General features: G+C 43.5%; 1 protein-coding gene across 1 annotated transcript in view; it reads left to right on the top strand.

The window, feature by feature from the left end:
* The window catches only part of mnat1 (MNAT1 component of CDK activating kinase), a 34,624-nt gene that overhangs the window by 17,141 nt on the left and 3,321 nt on the right, over window positions 1-14,162 (top strand). Inside the window, exon 7 of the mRNA XM_062440281.1 lies at window positions 4,649-4,770. Coding sequence (XP_062296265.1) covers window positions 4,649-4,770 — 122 coding nt within the window. The remainder of the gene's footprint in view (window positions 1-4,648; window positions 4,771-14,162) is intronic.

Below are 14,162 nucleotides of genomic sequence, written 5' to 3'. Positions count from 1 at the left end.
TTAAAGGGTGAGCAAAAACCATAGACAATTGTGTGTCTAGTGTGTTTTTTAAAGGGGAAATATAGCAATCCGCCCAAAAGAATTTAAATGGTGTTTAAAAGGTGTGCAGATATGGTCAAGCTGTTCCAGGGCCATTATTTAATTGGGTGTTGTTTTTTTTATTTAGACAAATCCCGGTTGTAGGAGGAAGTAGACAAGCTGCCATTACTGTAAACCTGCATTTAAGACGTTAATGTATCTAAGGGATTTCACTCTTAAAGAGCTTTTGCCATGGAGTATGTCATCAAATCAATGAAAATAGAGTTTATTATCTACAAAACATTCAACAAAATGTTGTCCAGTTTTAACAAATACTACACATTTTTTCTGGGCTGCTCTAATGTTAAATGTCAACTTTGGAAGTACAAGCCACAAGCCTCTACTCCATGAAATCAATTTACTTCCATAAATCACCATTTAATCCTCATGTTTCGATCGTTTTCTGAGCAGCTTGCCGACTAAAGACAGAGGGGTCTGCCTGTATGGACCAACTGTGTGCCACCAGCCCACTTCTCTCAGGCTAGCTTGGCACTACGTTTCCTGGCTAACATGAAAGCCAGTAACTTCCATGTTCACACACTGCATATTTATCTGTCCGATGGGGTGACTGCTGACCACGAACAGCCCAAACCTGTGCATTTTCAATGGCAGTGTGAAGCAATGGCAATGGCGCTTGAGAACACAAATGATTAATTAATACAAGATTTGTCTAGTCAAGGAGCAAGAGGTTATTTATAATGGACCACTTTTTTATGCTCGGATGTAATTTGTCATACGAAAAGAAATCAAGAGAACGATACTTGTTATTCCACTAATAGCATCATAAAAGCCAAAGATACATGTTTTTTGTTTGTTTTGAGTCAATGTTCACCTCTAACTATTTCTTAACTGGAAAACCCCGCTCTTTCTCTCACCTTTAATATACTGCCATTGTCGCCATCACTGCTGTTCCTCCCACCTGCATGTATAAACCACTGCTGAATGAGGCAGGTTCAGGCTTGCTTTTTTCAGGTAGCTGAAATGATTCAAAGGAATAGCTTTAGATGGACTATATTGCAATATTTATTTACATATTGTAAGAACCTGTTAATGCATAAGATTTACAGGAAAAAACCTGACCCATTCATTACAATGGATATTGAACAAAGTGCTTCATCACATGAAAGATGCAAAATTCATCTAAAAATCCAATACTGCTGTACAACAGTCCATTGTTGGCAATGATGCAAATTAAGTCTATAGTACAACCATATATATATCAAAAAGTAGCTAACTTTTGTAGATAACTTATTGTCGAATGTGTATATTGTCAAATCGCCCCCAATAATACTTGGAAATTTAGGAAAACACTAAACTATATGAAGCATGTTGAAGTGGCTAAAAACAGTTGTAAAAAGTCAATTTAATCACAAAATCAATCTCTGAATGCCTTAACACTACATATTTATGATACATAACATTACAAGTGTAAGTTTTTTCTATATGTGTATTGTTAGAATAATTACCACCATGTTGCATTTGGCTCAGTTGATCTACCTTCATCACCGTCTCAGCGTGCATCACTTTGTGCTTTTGTAACTTCCAGTTCAGCTTAGGTGGCTTTATTTTCCCGTGTGCGCTTTCATGGGCCAAAGCATGTGTGAGGGCAGGCAGTCTGAAGCCGTGGGGCACATGTTACTCGTTTAGTTTGGTTTTCATCAGCTCCCCTCTGAGTTCTGTTGTTTATCTTCCCCCCACTACTCCTTTCTTTGCTTTCTTTCTTATCTTTTTATGTTTCCTTTGTCTTTGAGTTCCTTTGCTACCCTCTAAAGTAGTCACTGTTTGTTTAGACATCATCTTTTTAATTTCAGGTTTGTTTCATGACTCTGGCTCGTCTTCTGAGGCTGATTACTTTAATGCTGGAGAAAACATAGCGGTCTGACGCTGTGTGGAAATTCCCCTTCAATGGCAGAGCCCCAAATCGAACAATTCTACAATGTCCTTTAGAAGTATCAGATTTCTCACTTGATCGCCTTGGTCAAGGGCATTAGGAACTGGAGTAGCTTGACTGAAATCTCAACTTTGAGTAATAATGGATTGAAGAAATGGACATTTTTCTGTGCTTGACATATCAGATTGTGTTTCTAATAGGATTTTTTTTCAGCAGCAGTGTTGTCTTGCGTGCACAGAGCCAACATTGCCAGGACCTGTACTTGTGCACAGCAGAAGTGAAATAACCTAAAAGTACTTTGGAATGGTTCCAGATAGGTTTATTCATGTTTACCGAATCATGTGTGTGATAATTTACAGGAGCTTTTGACACCAGAAGGACTCCGGAGGCCCAGATAGATATAGTTGTAATAAATGTCAAAAAATGAAATGCCTCTACACAGTCGGGGGTTTGGATGTTCTCACCCAAGAAAATGTTATGGTATTTGACCAAAGAAACTGTGTTTTTTCACATCATTTTCCACCTTACAATATTTATTTAAAAAGAAGAAGTTGTAGTTTTTCACAGTACACTACACAAATATGCTCACTGACTAAGTAAGCTCTATGTCATGAAATAATCCTAATTCAGAAAAGGATTAGAATTGATATATATTATATGTGCAGCAACAATAGCTTTTACAACAACAACGTTACTATATAAACTAAAATATCTCACTGGAAACAAAATAAAATAAACTTCTGGCATGAAAATACTGAATGAAGTTCAGAAAGAATGAGGAATGAAGACATCAATCAGTATCAGTTATTCTCCCTACCTCAGCTGCTGGTGTCATTCACTGCCTGCAGGTACCGCTGGTAGAGGGAGGGCTGCCATTTCAGCCTGTAGCGAAGTTTACAAGAATTTGGCAGCCTAAGCTAAACAGTGAGGCTACATAAATACAGCTTTTGTTTTAGCTTGTTCGTAACAATGTTCTATTAGCTTAACCAGTGCACTGTGGTTGTGTAAAACATACCAGCGGTGGATGGGAGTCTGCAGGCAAAGCAGCTGAAACTAGAAAATGCATTTCCTGCGGAAAATGTGTGTGAATGCTGACAGCTGAAATAGATTAAAGCATTGCTGAAAATGCAGAAATCTAAAGCAATTTAAAAAAATCTTGTATGGTAGTTGATAAGTAGTATAGTGGTGTTTCACTAATTACCATAAGGTGGGGCCATGCTTCAATATGGCCCGCCCATTCTTATAGAGAACTACCAAATTTAATTTGATCAAAAACGCCAGAAATATTGTATTATGATAAAGCGCTCCCTGTGCGTACTGTGTGCTGTGTATCACTTTTGTACATGTTTGTTTGTTTGTTAAACAGGTGGTTTGATTTAATACATATTGGCTTTTCACTGCACTTAAGTTTTACTGCACTTACAATAATGAGTGTTGTTGTTGTTAACCTGAGGAAAATGTTATCTTTACTGCACCTGTATTACTGCCTCTACTGCTGTGTGTGTGTGTGTGTGTGTGTGTGTGTGTGTGTGTGTGTGTGTGTGTGTGTGTGTGTGTGTGTGTGTGTGTGTGTGTGTGTGTGTGTGTGTGTGTGTGTGTGTGTTTGTGTTTGTGTTTGTGTTTGTGTTTGTGTTTGTGTTTGTGTGTGTGTGTGTGTGTGTGTGTGTGTGTGTGTGAGCTCGGTCAAACACTGACACCGGGAGCAGAGGAGAGGACAGGCTGCAGCAATGACACACAATCCCATTTGTTTACCACCAGCTGCTTGAAGCAGAGAAAGTGGTTTGCATCGGTTGTGATTATTATGTACAATGTGAAATTTCAGCAGTGGAGTTCATCATTTAGCAGAGGCGCTGCACTGCTGTTGAAAGCATGTAGGGGGAACACTGACAGATCTTATGAATGTAGGACACAATGTTTTTGGTGAATCAGTGGAAATACAGTCAACATATAATTATTTCTCTCTTTTCTGCATTTTTTTTGTTTTAAAGATTTATTTATGGGCATTTTTGCCTTTATTTGACAGTATGTGGCATTGAAGCCGACAGGAAACGGGGAAAGAGAGAGAGGGAATGACATGCAGCAAAGCAGCCCCTTTCCAGAATCGAACCAGGGAAGCTGCCATTATGTGGCATGCGTGGTAACCACTTGGCTACCAAGGCGCTCCTCTTTTTATGCATTTATACATTATCAGTAGATTTGTCTTTTGGTGGTTTTATGGGAATAGCCAAGTTCGGAAGTTGGGAAGTACACCTGCTTTATGTTATATTTCTTAATCTACCCAACCATAATTATCCTATATTACGTCATGTTTGTTTCCTCTTAATCAGATCTTGGAAATCTTAATCAGATTTTCAACAGCAATAGTTGTTGAGTTTCCAAAAATGTATTCACCACTAAAAACATGCTCAGTCATCGTCTCAGTTGGGTTTCTCCACAAAACCAGCAGTTCCTGAGGAAAGTGAAAATGTTGTAAGACAAAAGTCCTATCTCCAAACCAGTCAGTCAAGATGTTAATGCTTTAGTTTGATTGACATTAAGCCTTTCAAATTGTTTTTTCGGTTTGTGTCTTCCTGATTGTGCCACAGTCACAGTTTCCAGTGTTGCACTGCATAATTAACTAAGATAATGATGATTTTTGTCCTGTGTTAAATGTTCTGTCTTTGTTTTTTATTTTTTCAGCGTCAGACCGTATCTCTACAGGCTGTGCCCAAGATACAGGAAGCACTTTACCACTACCAGCCCCTTCAAGTTGAAACCTATGGACCCACAGTGCCTGAATTGGAGCAGCTGGGCAGACTTGGGTACTTTTTTTTTTTTTTTTTTCACACTCATGTCCATACATCTGTCATAATCAGGGATTGAGTCATTTTCAGTTCCTTCAAGCGGGACACTGAGTTTTAAGTTTTCTGGAAAGAAATTTGTATTTGACAGTTTTATTAGTTGTGTTACAGTAGTTGTTGATTTTCAGAGAGATTTCCTTGAAATATCTTCCCAAGTAAATATCCATTCATTATTCATTTATTATCAAAACTTTTTTTTTTTTTGCATATATGTTTAATTGCATGCTTTCCTGTAGACATGTTTAAAATGTGTGCATGTCATGTCCAGCTGACTTAAAACCCTGAACCAAGCAATTAATTGAAATTAGTTCAACTTTAGCAACTAAACACTGTCTCACTTTTCCCTGTGAGAGGAACCAAGTTCCATTCCTTTTCTGCAAACCTTTTTATGAAGTTACGCTCCACATCATTTCTTCTCTAGCAAATTATAGGAAACTATGGGACTTGTAAATGAGTGTTGTGCTGAATGTTGAAGAGTTTTTTGTTTTTTTAAAACTCTGCACATAGTTTAAGTGTATTGTAAAGGTTTTGTTCTAGGGTTAGAGAGCTGCTAGAAAGCCATTCTGCTTGGGAAGCCTGGCTCGTCTCACTTGACTCTCCTCTGATTAACTGGGAGAGTGAAAGCAAATTAGGGGGGAGGAGGACTGGGAGAAAGAAAGAGAAAGGGAGAGTGAGAGGGAGTAACAACCATCACCGTGCCACAAGCCGCCACACTGCCTCTGCAGGAGCGTCCATTAACACACACAGGAAGTGCTTTCCCCCCACGGCCCCTTTGGGCCAATCAATCCACGACGCCATTGGTCCAGTCCTCACCGAATGCAAGCCATCCATCAGACATCCCAGCGCCCAGCCGTCTGCACTGCCACTGGCTGGCATTAAAGCCTGCCCACACACTGAGAACGGCCTGCTTTTATTGGGTGATAGAAGCAAAACAGGGTCATATTCTTTTTGGGCGAGCTCATTGACTTTCAGCATTGCTTCACCCTGACAATAACCTTCATTTGGCTGAGATATGCGTATTTGAACATAATGTCAGCATGTTTAGGATAAAGGTTTTCTAGTTACATTGTACTTTTTTTCAGTATTGTTCTTCAGATAAAACGTATTATTGACTTTTGATCTACCTAATTATCTGAAAAGTACCTACATAAGGTGAAATGTTCTCTTTAAAGGATTACACAAGAGTTTAAGCAGAATAACTGGCACTTATTTGCATTATGTATTCAGTGAAGTGCTGAGGTCCTAGTTCTTTTGGCCAGGCTGATCAATATGCAGATGAAACACATCTCACAATTTTTGCCGCATGCTGGTGCTCAGAGGAGGGAGGAAGAGAAGGGGGGGCCCGGTGTCAGCAGTTCAGGGGTCCAGGAGGACCGACGCTGGAGAGGAACAGCTCTGCCACAGAGATAAATGAGGCTCAGTTCAGTGAAGAACACCAGTCCCTCTGGTGCAGGCCGCAGGCAGCGACACAGACAGGCCCATTCAGACAAACCACAACTCCCAAGATGCAATGTGCTGTTAAGTAAAAGCAAGAAATAGTGCTGACACTTCTGCGCAGTTGGCAGTTTGTGATTCAGCTAAGTTTGAGGTTTTGTGCATGCTAGCTCAGATACACATAGATAATAAAGCTTGCACATACACACGCACACAGACAGTGTCCCTTAAAGCTGGTATACATTTTGTGTCATACGCACTCACACTCACCCCCATTATTGCAGTCCCAGCATTTTGGCCACAATGGAACTTGGAGTGATGTGGTAAATATTCACAAGTATGTGTGTGCAGAGGAGGGAGATCGCAGACAGCGTTGAGAGGGTGAAAAGTGAGTCCCCTGTGTGGAGCGCTGGACTGCAGCTCCAGTCCTATGACCTGTGAAGGGAATATGGTTGAATGTGTGAGGAGATATGGATGTGCCTGAGCGTAGATGAGGTGAAAGGGCTGTGAGGGGGTAGGTACTTATTTTAAAACACGGCTGTTTGTCTTGGTCAAGGCCCACGGTGACAGCAGCACCACTGGTGATTTGTCTTAGACACAGCCATCAAATGAGACTGGAGAGTCGAGCTCACACACCCCCTCCCTAGTGGCCCCAGGGCCTCTGGGGCTGGACGCTTGCACAGGATGTCCAGTTAACACAGGACTGACTGGAGCCATGCTTTTTTATTTCAACTCACTTCTTTTCTTCTCAGCTGCGCTTTCTCCTTCTGTCTCAGTGTCTGTGTCTTTTTCGCCTTGTCCCTTTGCCCCCCAAAAAACCGCAGGAGTGCTGCATGGCTGCCAGGAAAAAGAAGGGCCACGCCTCTTTCACTGTCTCTCCCTCTCTGTCAGCTGTACCTGAATAAATATGGGCTGAGCTGAGCTCTTATATTAAAGACAGCTGCCTCAATACTGGAGCAGAGTAAAGGCTGCATGTTCAGGCAACAGGGGCCTCCAAAAGTGCTCATTCAGCTTCTACCTCAACGCCTACCCCCCCTCCACACACACATGTATATGCAATGCTCCTCCCCTGATGTGCATAGGTGAATTTGATTTGCCACAGAGGATAGCACTCCAACTGTGTGAGGTTTCAGTAATGCCAGTATAGTGCTGTCCATCTCATTGACTGGCACCAACCCAGAACCATGCGTGAGCTCCAGGAATTATGAGTAGACTATGAATCCAACACTGCAGTCTGTACTCCAAATGTCCTGCCATGGTTCTTTGCTTTTATGTTGAACAGTAAAAAGCCTTTAATAAACAAAATCAAAGAAGAAGTAAATACTCTATTGGAGACACAAACGGAAACATATGATGTTTACGTTGACATGGCTAAGATATGAATCTCAGCACACAGCAACCAAAGACCGAAGCGGTAGCTGTTTTAACTCCCGCCCCCTCACTCTGATCTCCAACCTGTTGATGGACATAACCTGAGTGGAAGCACTAGTGCACACCAAAATACACCGCACCAATACAATCATAGTTAATATAAGTCTGTTTATGTACATGAGCTCACGTACACACACACAAAAATGTACTTTCTATTTTTGTTTGTGTGTGTGTAGATGAGCATCTGGGTCTCAGTTTGTTTTCTACAAGAATAGGTTTTTAAGCTCTGCGTAGACGATGAAAGACTAACTGGGATCTTGGACAAGGACAAATCATATGGGGGAAAAAAAGGGGGAAGAGAAATTGGCTGCAGAGCGTTGAAAAATTTGACTCAAACCTCAAGTGCTGACAATGAAAGCTAGCCAGAACAGTTGTTTGTGTTGGCACAGGTTGCCCTGAAATTAGCGCATCTCTCTCTGACAGAGGTTGCTCAATGCACTTCGCCAAATGCCAGTGTGTATAATATTTTGAAGTTTTGCCTCCTCCCCCACTCCACATTGCTTTCTATAATTGGTGGAAAAAGTGAGGTTTTCTGTTGGGAGAGCTTGTCAAGCATCCGTCTCTTGTCGGTGGGGTGAAGGGGAGCAGCTGAATGAGCAGAGTGTTTAGTCTGGAGCTCCTCTCCTGGGGATGCACTTCTCTGCACAAGGAAGTAGTCCTCAGCACACTTTATCCCACCAAAACAGACAACTAGTCACTAGCTGACGGTTTACACAGTGATGAATAGTTTGCTGTTAACTTTGTTCCTAAACCAAGAAATAACCAATCATTTTCATCGCCTGGAAACTGCCCCCAAGTCTTTATTTAAGGTGACTCAATCTGACTCAATTATGGCCATATGTACATACTTTTGTACAGATGAAAGTAATACATAAATCACTTGTGCACACAGATAGACTAGCAATGTTTAACGTGTACTTAAAGGATGTCTGCTCACTGTTCTGGTTTGGAGCCAGGGGTTAATGGGTCTCTGAGTGATGCTCTCCTCCTGCCTGGGTTCTTGAGCTTTCCAGGCATCCCTTGGTGGCGTCTGCGTCTTTATGTGGTTGGTGTGTTTGTGTGTCTATTTGTTTGTTTGTTTGTTGGCTTATTATGCATGTTAAGTGCTTTGGTGGGAGGGAGATATTCAGAATAGTCAGTGGTGCCATCATAGCCCTCAGTTCCTGGCAGTCAGCTTTGCTGGCCTCTCCCTGCCGGGTTGGCCTGACTCCAGGTCTAAGCGCTCCATCTACCCAGCTCTGGCCTAGCTGTCCAAAAGCACTACCAGTGACCCTGGATTTGGCTCTGGGAGTAAGCAGGACCACTAAACATGGTCCATAGAGGACTATTGAATCCATTTCTGCCATCACTAAATTGGAGTATCTGAGGTTTAAATTGCATACAAATCATTCTTTCCTTCCCCTGCTTTCCCTCACTCCCTCTGTGATGAAAGTGCAAGTCAGCCATGATATTCTTCTTTTCCTCTCAATGTGCGGAGGACAGCCGCTCCAGAGGAATGTCTAGAAATGGCCGTGAACAGCTTTTCCGTGTATCCCGGGTTCTCTGATCCCTGCAGGGTGCCAATCTATCTGATGGGCCTGATGGGCCTGGAAGAGCTGTGGGGGGAAGGATCAGAGGTCACTGACCGTGGGGGACCTGAGGTGCAGCATCAGGACGTAAGAGTGCTGAGACTGACACGAGCAGAGTGATGGCACCTTGGAGAGGCGTGTCTCATACTCTGGGCCTCAAACAGTCATGTACTCAGACACACTTTCACACAAATGCAGCTTTGATGCTTAAGTTATGAGCTGGAGACTGAGGTGCTGGTCAGCATGACCACAGATGAACTCCCTCAAGAGCAGTCGTCTTTGATCCACTTTTACTACCATTAGATAATGTCTCAAAGCTCTCATTCAGCCAATTAAAATATGCTGTGATGTTGGCAAATAGTACTATTTATGGGAAAATGGTTTACTTGGCTCTTGCATAACAATAGGGCTTTCCCTCAAATACTTTGGGGTTGCCACCATAACCAAGACCTAAAACTGAACTTGGTTTCTCAGATATTTGATATGCTTCATTCTTCCACACTACACACGTGCCAGTATCTTGTGTTACTAGATCCAGCATTGACAGTAACTATAGACTTCAGTGCAGTGCTTCTCAGACCATTTAAGTGCTTCCATAGCTCAGATCTAAAGCTTGACTACAGCCACAGGGCTCACAGATTTTAAATTTGCATAGCCAAAAGAGACTACAGGCACTATAAAAGTGTGGAGGCTTGAGTACACCTATTTGACTTGCAAACCTGTCTGTGTCAACAGGATGCCCCATCTTCACTCATCACATAGCCACCGCCTAACTTCGATTCTCAGCTTCTCATACTGTGGGCGCTTACTTTCCTCGTTACTAACCAGATCAGAAACAGAGTGGAGTGCGGCCACCGTCCAATCCCACCAGCCCCCACCCAGGCCATTATCCCGTCTGTCTCAGTAAACAGACCATTAACAGACAGCGCTGGTGGAGGCCAGATCACTATTGTTTTCCCTCCCATAGATCTGTGCAAATATTGATCTTCTCTTGAAGTATGAGTCAAAATAAGCACACGCTGTAGTTGACTGGAGGCTTTTTACTTGTGGGTGAGTCATTTCTGACCCAAAGAGCGAGCTGAAAAGAAGGGAGCATTACAGGATGACGGAGCGGGAAATACATTTGTCTTGTGTGTATTCTGGTCATCTAAAAGGACACCGCTTTTAATGTTATTGTTTTCCCTCTATGGGCCATGTGCCAGACAGACCAGCAGTCTCCTCCTGAGATGAACCCAAGCCAGGCTAAACCAGGCCATTGCCAGTGAAGGAGACACCAGCAAGCAGGGAACTCCGGGGATAGCAGCCTCTCTTGCCTCCAGGTTTATTTATGTCACAACCTAAAGGCGACAGGGTCAACACCCAGCAGAGGGTGAGGTGATGTCTCCAGACTATTTTAACACACACTGATCTGTGTGGAGGTTTGCAGAGCGGCCACTCACTCGAGGGTTGCATGCTTTGATTTTGAGCTAATGGTGCTCATAACCATGCATACACACACACGCACTCAGTTTGTGTTAACACTAACACCGACAGACTGGAAGTCTGTGCCTCTCCCCTGCTCTTCACCCCAGGGGCAAAGGGCCTAGCAATGTACAGGGGGATTAGCTGGCTCATTTTCCCCTCTTAAGAGCTGGAAAAAGAAAACAAACTCCCGTCATGTGAGGCTTGGCTACGGGGACTTGCCACGCACATAATGGTAGGAGGTACTTCACTATGATGTGATGTGCACAACCCCCCCTTCTTTGGTCTCTTCACATCTTTCTCCCTAATTGAAATCCTCTTTTCCTCTCCCCAGTGCTTGAGGTGCTTCTGTAACTGATACCTGTGGAGGAGAGTCCCCTCCCGGGAAAACTATTCATCCATCCTTTTGTATCGGTGCTCTATTCCCAGAATGTTACATCTAACTGTTAAGGCTCCTTTTCTGTGTGTGTATATGGGTGTGCCTTGTGCTAGCAGCCATTCACTGAACAGCATATGTCCTTCCATTGTTTACAGCCCCATTTGGTTAACGATGACACTGATGTCATGTCATTATCCACCCTCTCCAGTCCAGTTTGCCCCCCCTCCTCCTTCCCCCTAAACTCTCCAGGGGGCAGAGTTATCAAGTAGCAGCTCAGGAGACGAAAGAAAGATGCTCTGTGTATCAATTGGCTAGCAGGGTGTGTGATGCCTCTCCAAGCTCCTCTGCTGTGGTAAGGTGTGAAGCCAGTGGCTCAGTTAGTCAGCCAGCCTCTACTGCCCCCATTAGGTTTGACTGACGAGGTGCAGGGCAGTACTTGAGAGCTCTGGATGAGTAGTGACAGGTGACGCTTGGACCAGGAAGTGAAGTTGCATTTGTTGCACAATAGTCCTTTACTGAAGGCACTTCTACAAGGCGGTCTTTCATAGACACAAAACAAGTGTACCTCTTAGTCATTATCACTGATACCAACAGGCTTCTTGAGGACAGCTTATAGAGTGCCAGTCATTCGACATGAAAATGTATTTCTATAAGCGTTAATGTCAAGTGTCAACCAAAGCTTCTGTTAACGCTCTAAACATGTTTCCCCTTTAACTAAGTGTCAGTGATCCCCCTCCTCCCTCTCCTCTTCTCTTTTGGGATGCAGAGGAGCGGACTCAGCCTGTTAGTGGTGATGATAAGACACATGATAATGGATAAGGGATCCAGGCCCGCGAGGATATGATGTAACCACATCTAGCTCCCCTCACACACTCACAGTGTACAACTTGAGATAATCTGGTGGACAGTGGGTAGTCTAATGGCTGAGGATCTGTCTCACACACTCGCACATCCCAGAGGAAGCGGCATTCAATGGAAAAGAGTGTGACCTATGACCTGCAGTGATGAAAGACTGCTGTTGACAGATATAGTATACCTGTGAGAGTCCTCTGTGTTTGGCTGGTCTGCAGGGGTTTTGTTTCTGGACCACAGCCTGGACCAATTCACACATTCTCCGCTGCTAAAATTCTTCTCCATCGGTTCGCCGTCGGTATTGATACAAACAGCTTCACCCTTAGACAAACATGTATTCACACACATGTGAAATGTGTAGACACACACAGGGGCATAAGCACACATTGCACATCCACACAATGCACTCAGTGTGCTGTGTCTCTCACAGGGGTACATTTTCTCTCAGGGTAGAGTGTAAGAAGGAGGGGCAGATGGGGTAGCAGTGCTGTGAGTGAAACCGGAGCTGTCTGAGGAATGCAGGGGGTGTTTTTGGAGGACCGGAGTGGAGTTTGGGGGGAGAAGAGGCTGGGAGGGGGGTGACTTAAGGGGGTAGGATGGGTGATTAGGGGGTGACAGCTGAGTGCTGACCCCTCTATAATGACAAATCATCTGGCAGGTGTGTGGCTCTGCACCCTCCCCTACACCCCCGCTGTAGCCCCTCCTCCAGCCCCCATCATTCCCAGGCCAGGAATCCTCAACCGCTGCCGGAGCAGCGCGCTAAAGGAAGACTTCCGGACATTCACAGTGTCATCCAACAGGCTCATGACTGGCCTTTCAGAAGTACGGGACAGCCTCTGTTCATATATAGCATTCCCTGTGCTCATCAGCTGTCCTCTGTGTCCACTCACCACAACAATCTAAGCTCCTTTGCTTTAGTAAACATAGCTAATGAGGCTTCAGTCCTTGGAGCAGTCTCAGGTAGGGTCAAGTTTATTGATTAATCTTTTTTTAGACGTCATATTTTTCTTCCAGTGTTCTGAAAAGTCAGTTGGGGTCATGAATCATGCTGATGACAAGCTTAATCCAAAAAGCCTCTGATCTTTTGTGCTGTAAAAATAAGAGCTGACCCTGGATCAGTGAGGGTGCTGTGAAAGCGGACAGGTGCCAAGCTGAGGCCCGCTCTCAAGTCAGTGCTGAGACTTAGAAGGAAAATGCAAGAACAGCCAAACTTAAGAATTTATGGATTCATATATTCATTCAGATGTTGCCTTACAAAGAGCTGTTTATATTCTTTGAACTTGCTGCATATTAAACAGGAATGTAAAGTTTTAAAATGTGAAACGCAGCCAAACCACACACAGTCTACTGTGAGCATTGTTTAAGACTGATTCAGTTTGCTCCATTGTCTTGTGCGTCAGCTCTGTGGTTTGTACATTGATTAAATCTGTTTTTTTTATATGAACTCCGGACAATAATCTGAAAATCAGTCTTGATATTGTCCAGAGTTGTTCTTTCACACATGTAGTACACAACAGGAGATTGTCCGTTTGAATTAGGCGATGTGTGGTGCCTGGGTAGAGCATGTAGGAGGCAGAATATGACGCAAAAGTCCAGAAGCTCCAGAAGTCGCAGTGTTTTGTTTTTATGCACGTCTCATCCTTATGATGACTGTTTGTGCATTGATATCAATACCACAAGTGTTTGGATGCATCCACAAAATCAATGAAAGAACACAAACACTCATGTTCTTCCGGTTTTGCACCAGTCACGTGATAGAAACATCAACATGTCCACTCACTCACTGTGAATTTCACGGCCTGCTCCATTCACACATGGGATCAATCAGACATTACACAGACTTTGTACCAGGGAGCTGGCAGGCATTAAAGTCTGTTTAATGTCCGGTCCAACTGATTCGGACATTTACCATCTCACGTACAGCTCCTCCGGGTAATGTCTAGAAAAGTTCAGAGTTGCTGTGCATGTGTGTAATAGACTTGTGTGTCTTTCTGTTGAAATAGCTGTTACAGCATTACAGGCCTCTTTTCTTTTCCATCAAGCCTCTTCTTAATCCAATTCCAGCCTACACTTGGAGTCTAGACAAGGGGCACAACGCAGCCTGCACCTCTGCCTGATATCTGCTGTTTTCCCTCCAGATTCCCAACTATCCCTACTAGCTATTTCCCTGAAGAACCCAGACACCCTCCGCTCCACGACAGCATCGCTGATCCAAACACAAAGAGGAG

The sequence above is a fragment of the Scomber scombrus genome, chromosome 19, assembly GCF_963691925.1.
Source record: "Scomber scombrus chromosome 19, fScoSco1.1, whole genome shotgun sequence".
Classification (NCBI taxonomy): domain Eukaryota; kingdom Metazoa; phylum Chordata; class Actinopteri; order Scombriformes; family Scombridae; genus Scomber; species Scomber scombrus.
This window is presented reverse-complemented; position numbering and strand designations above follow the sequence as displayed.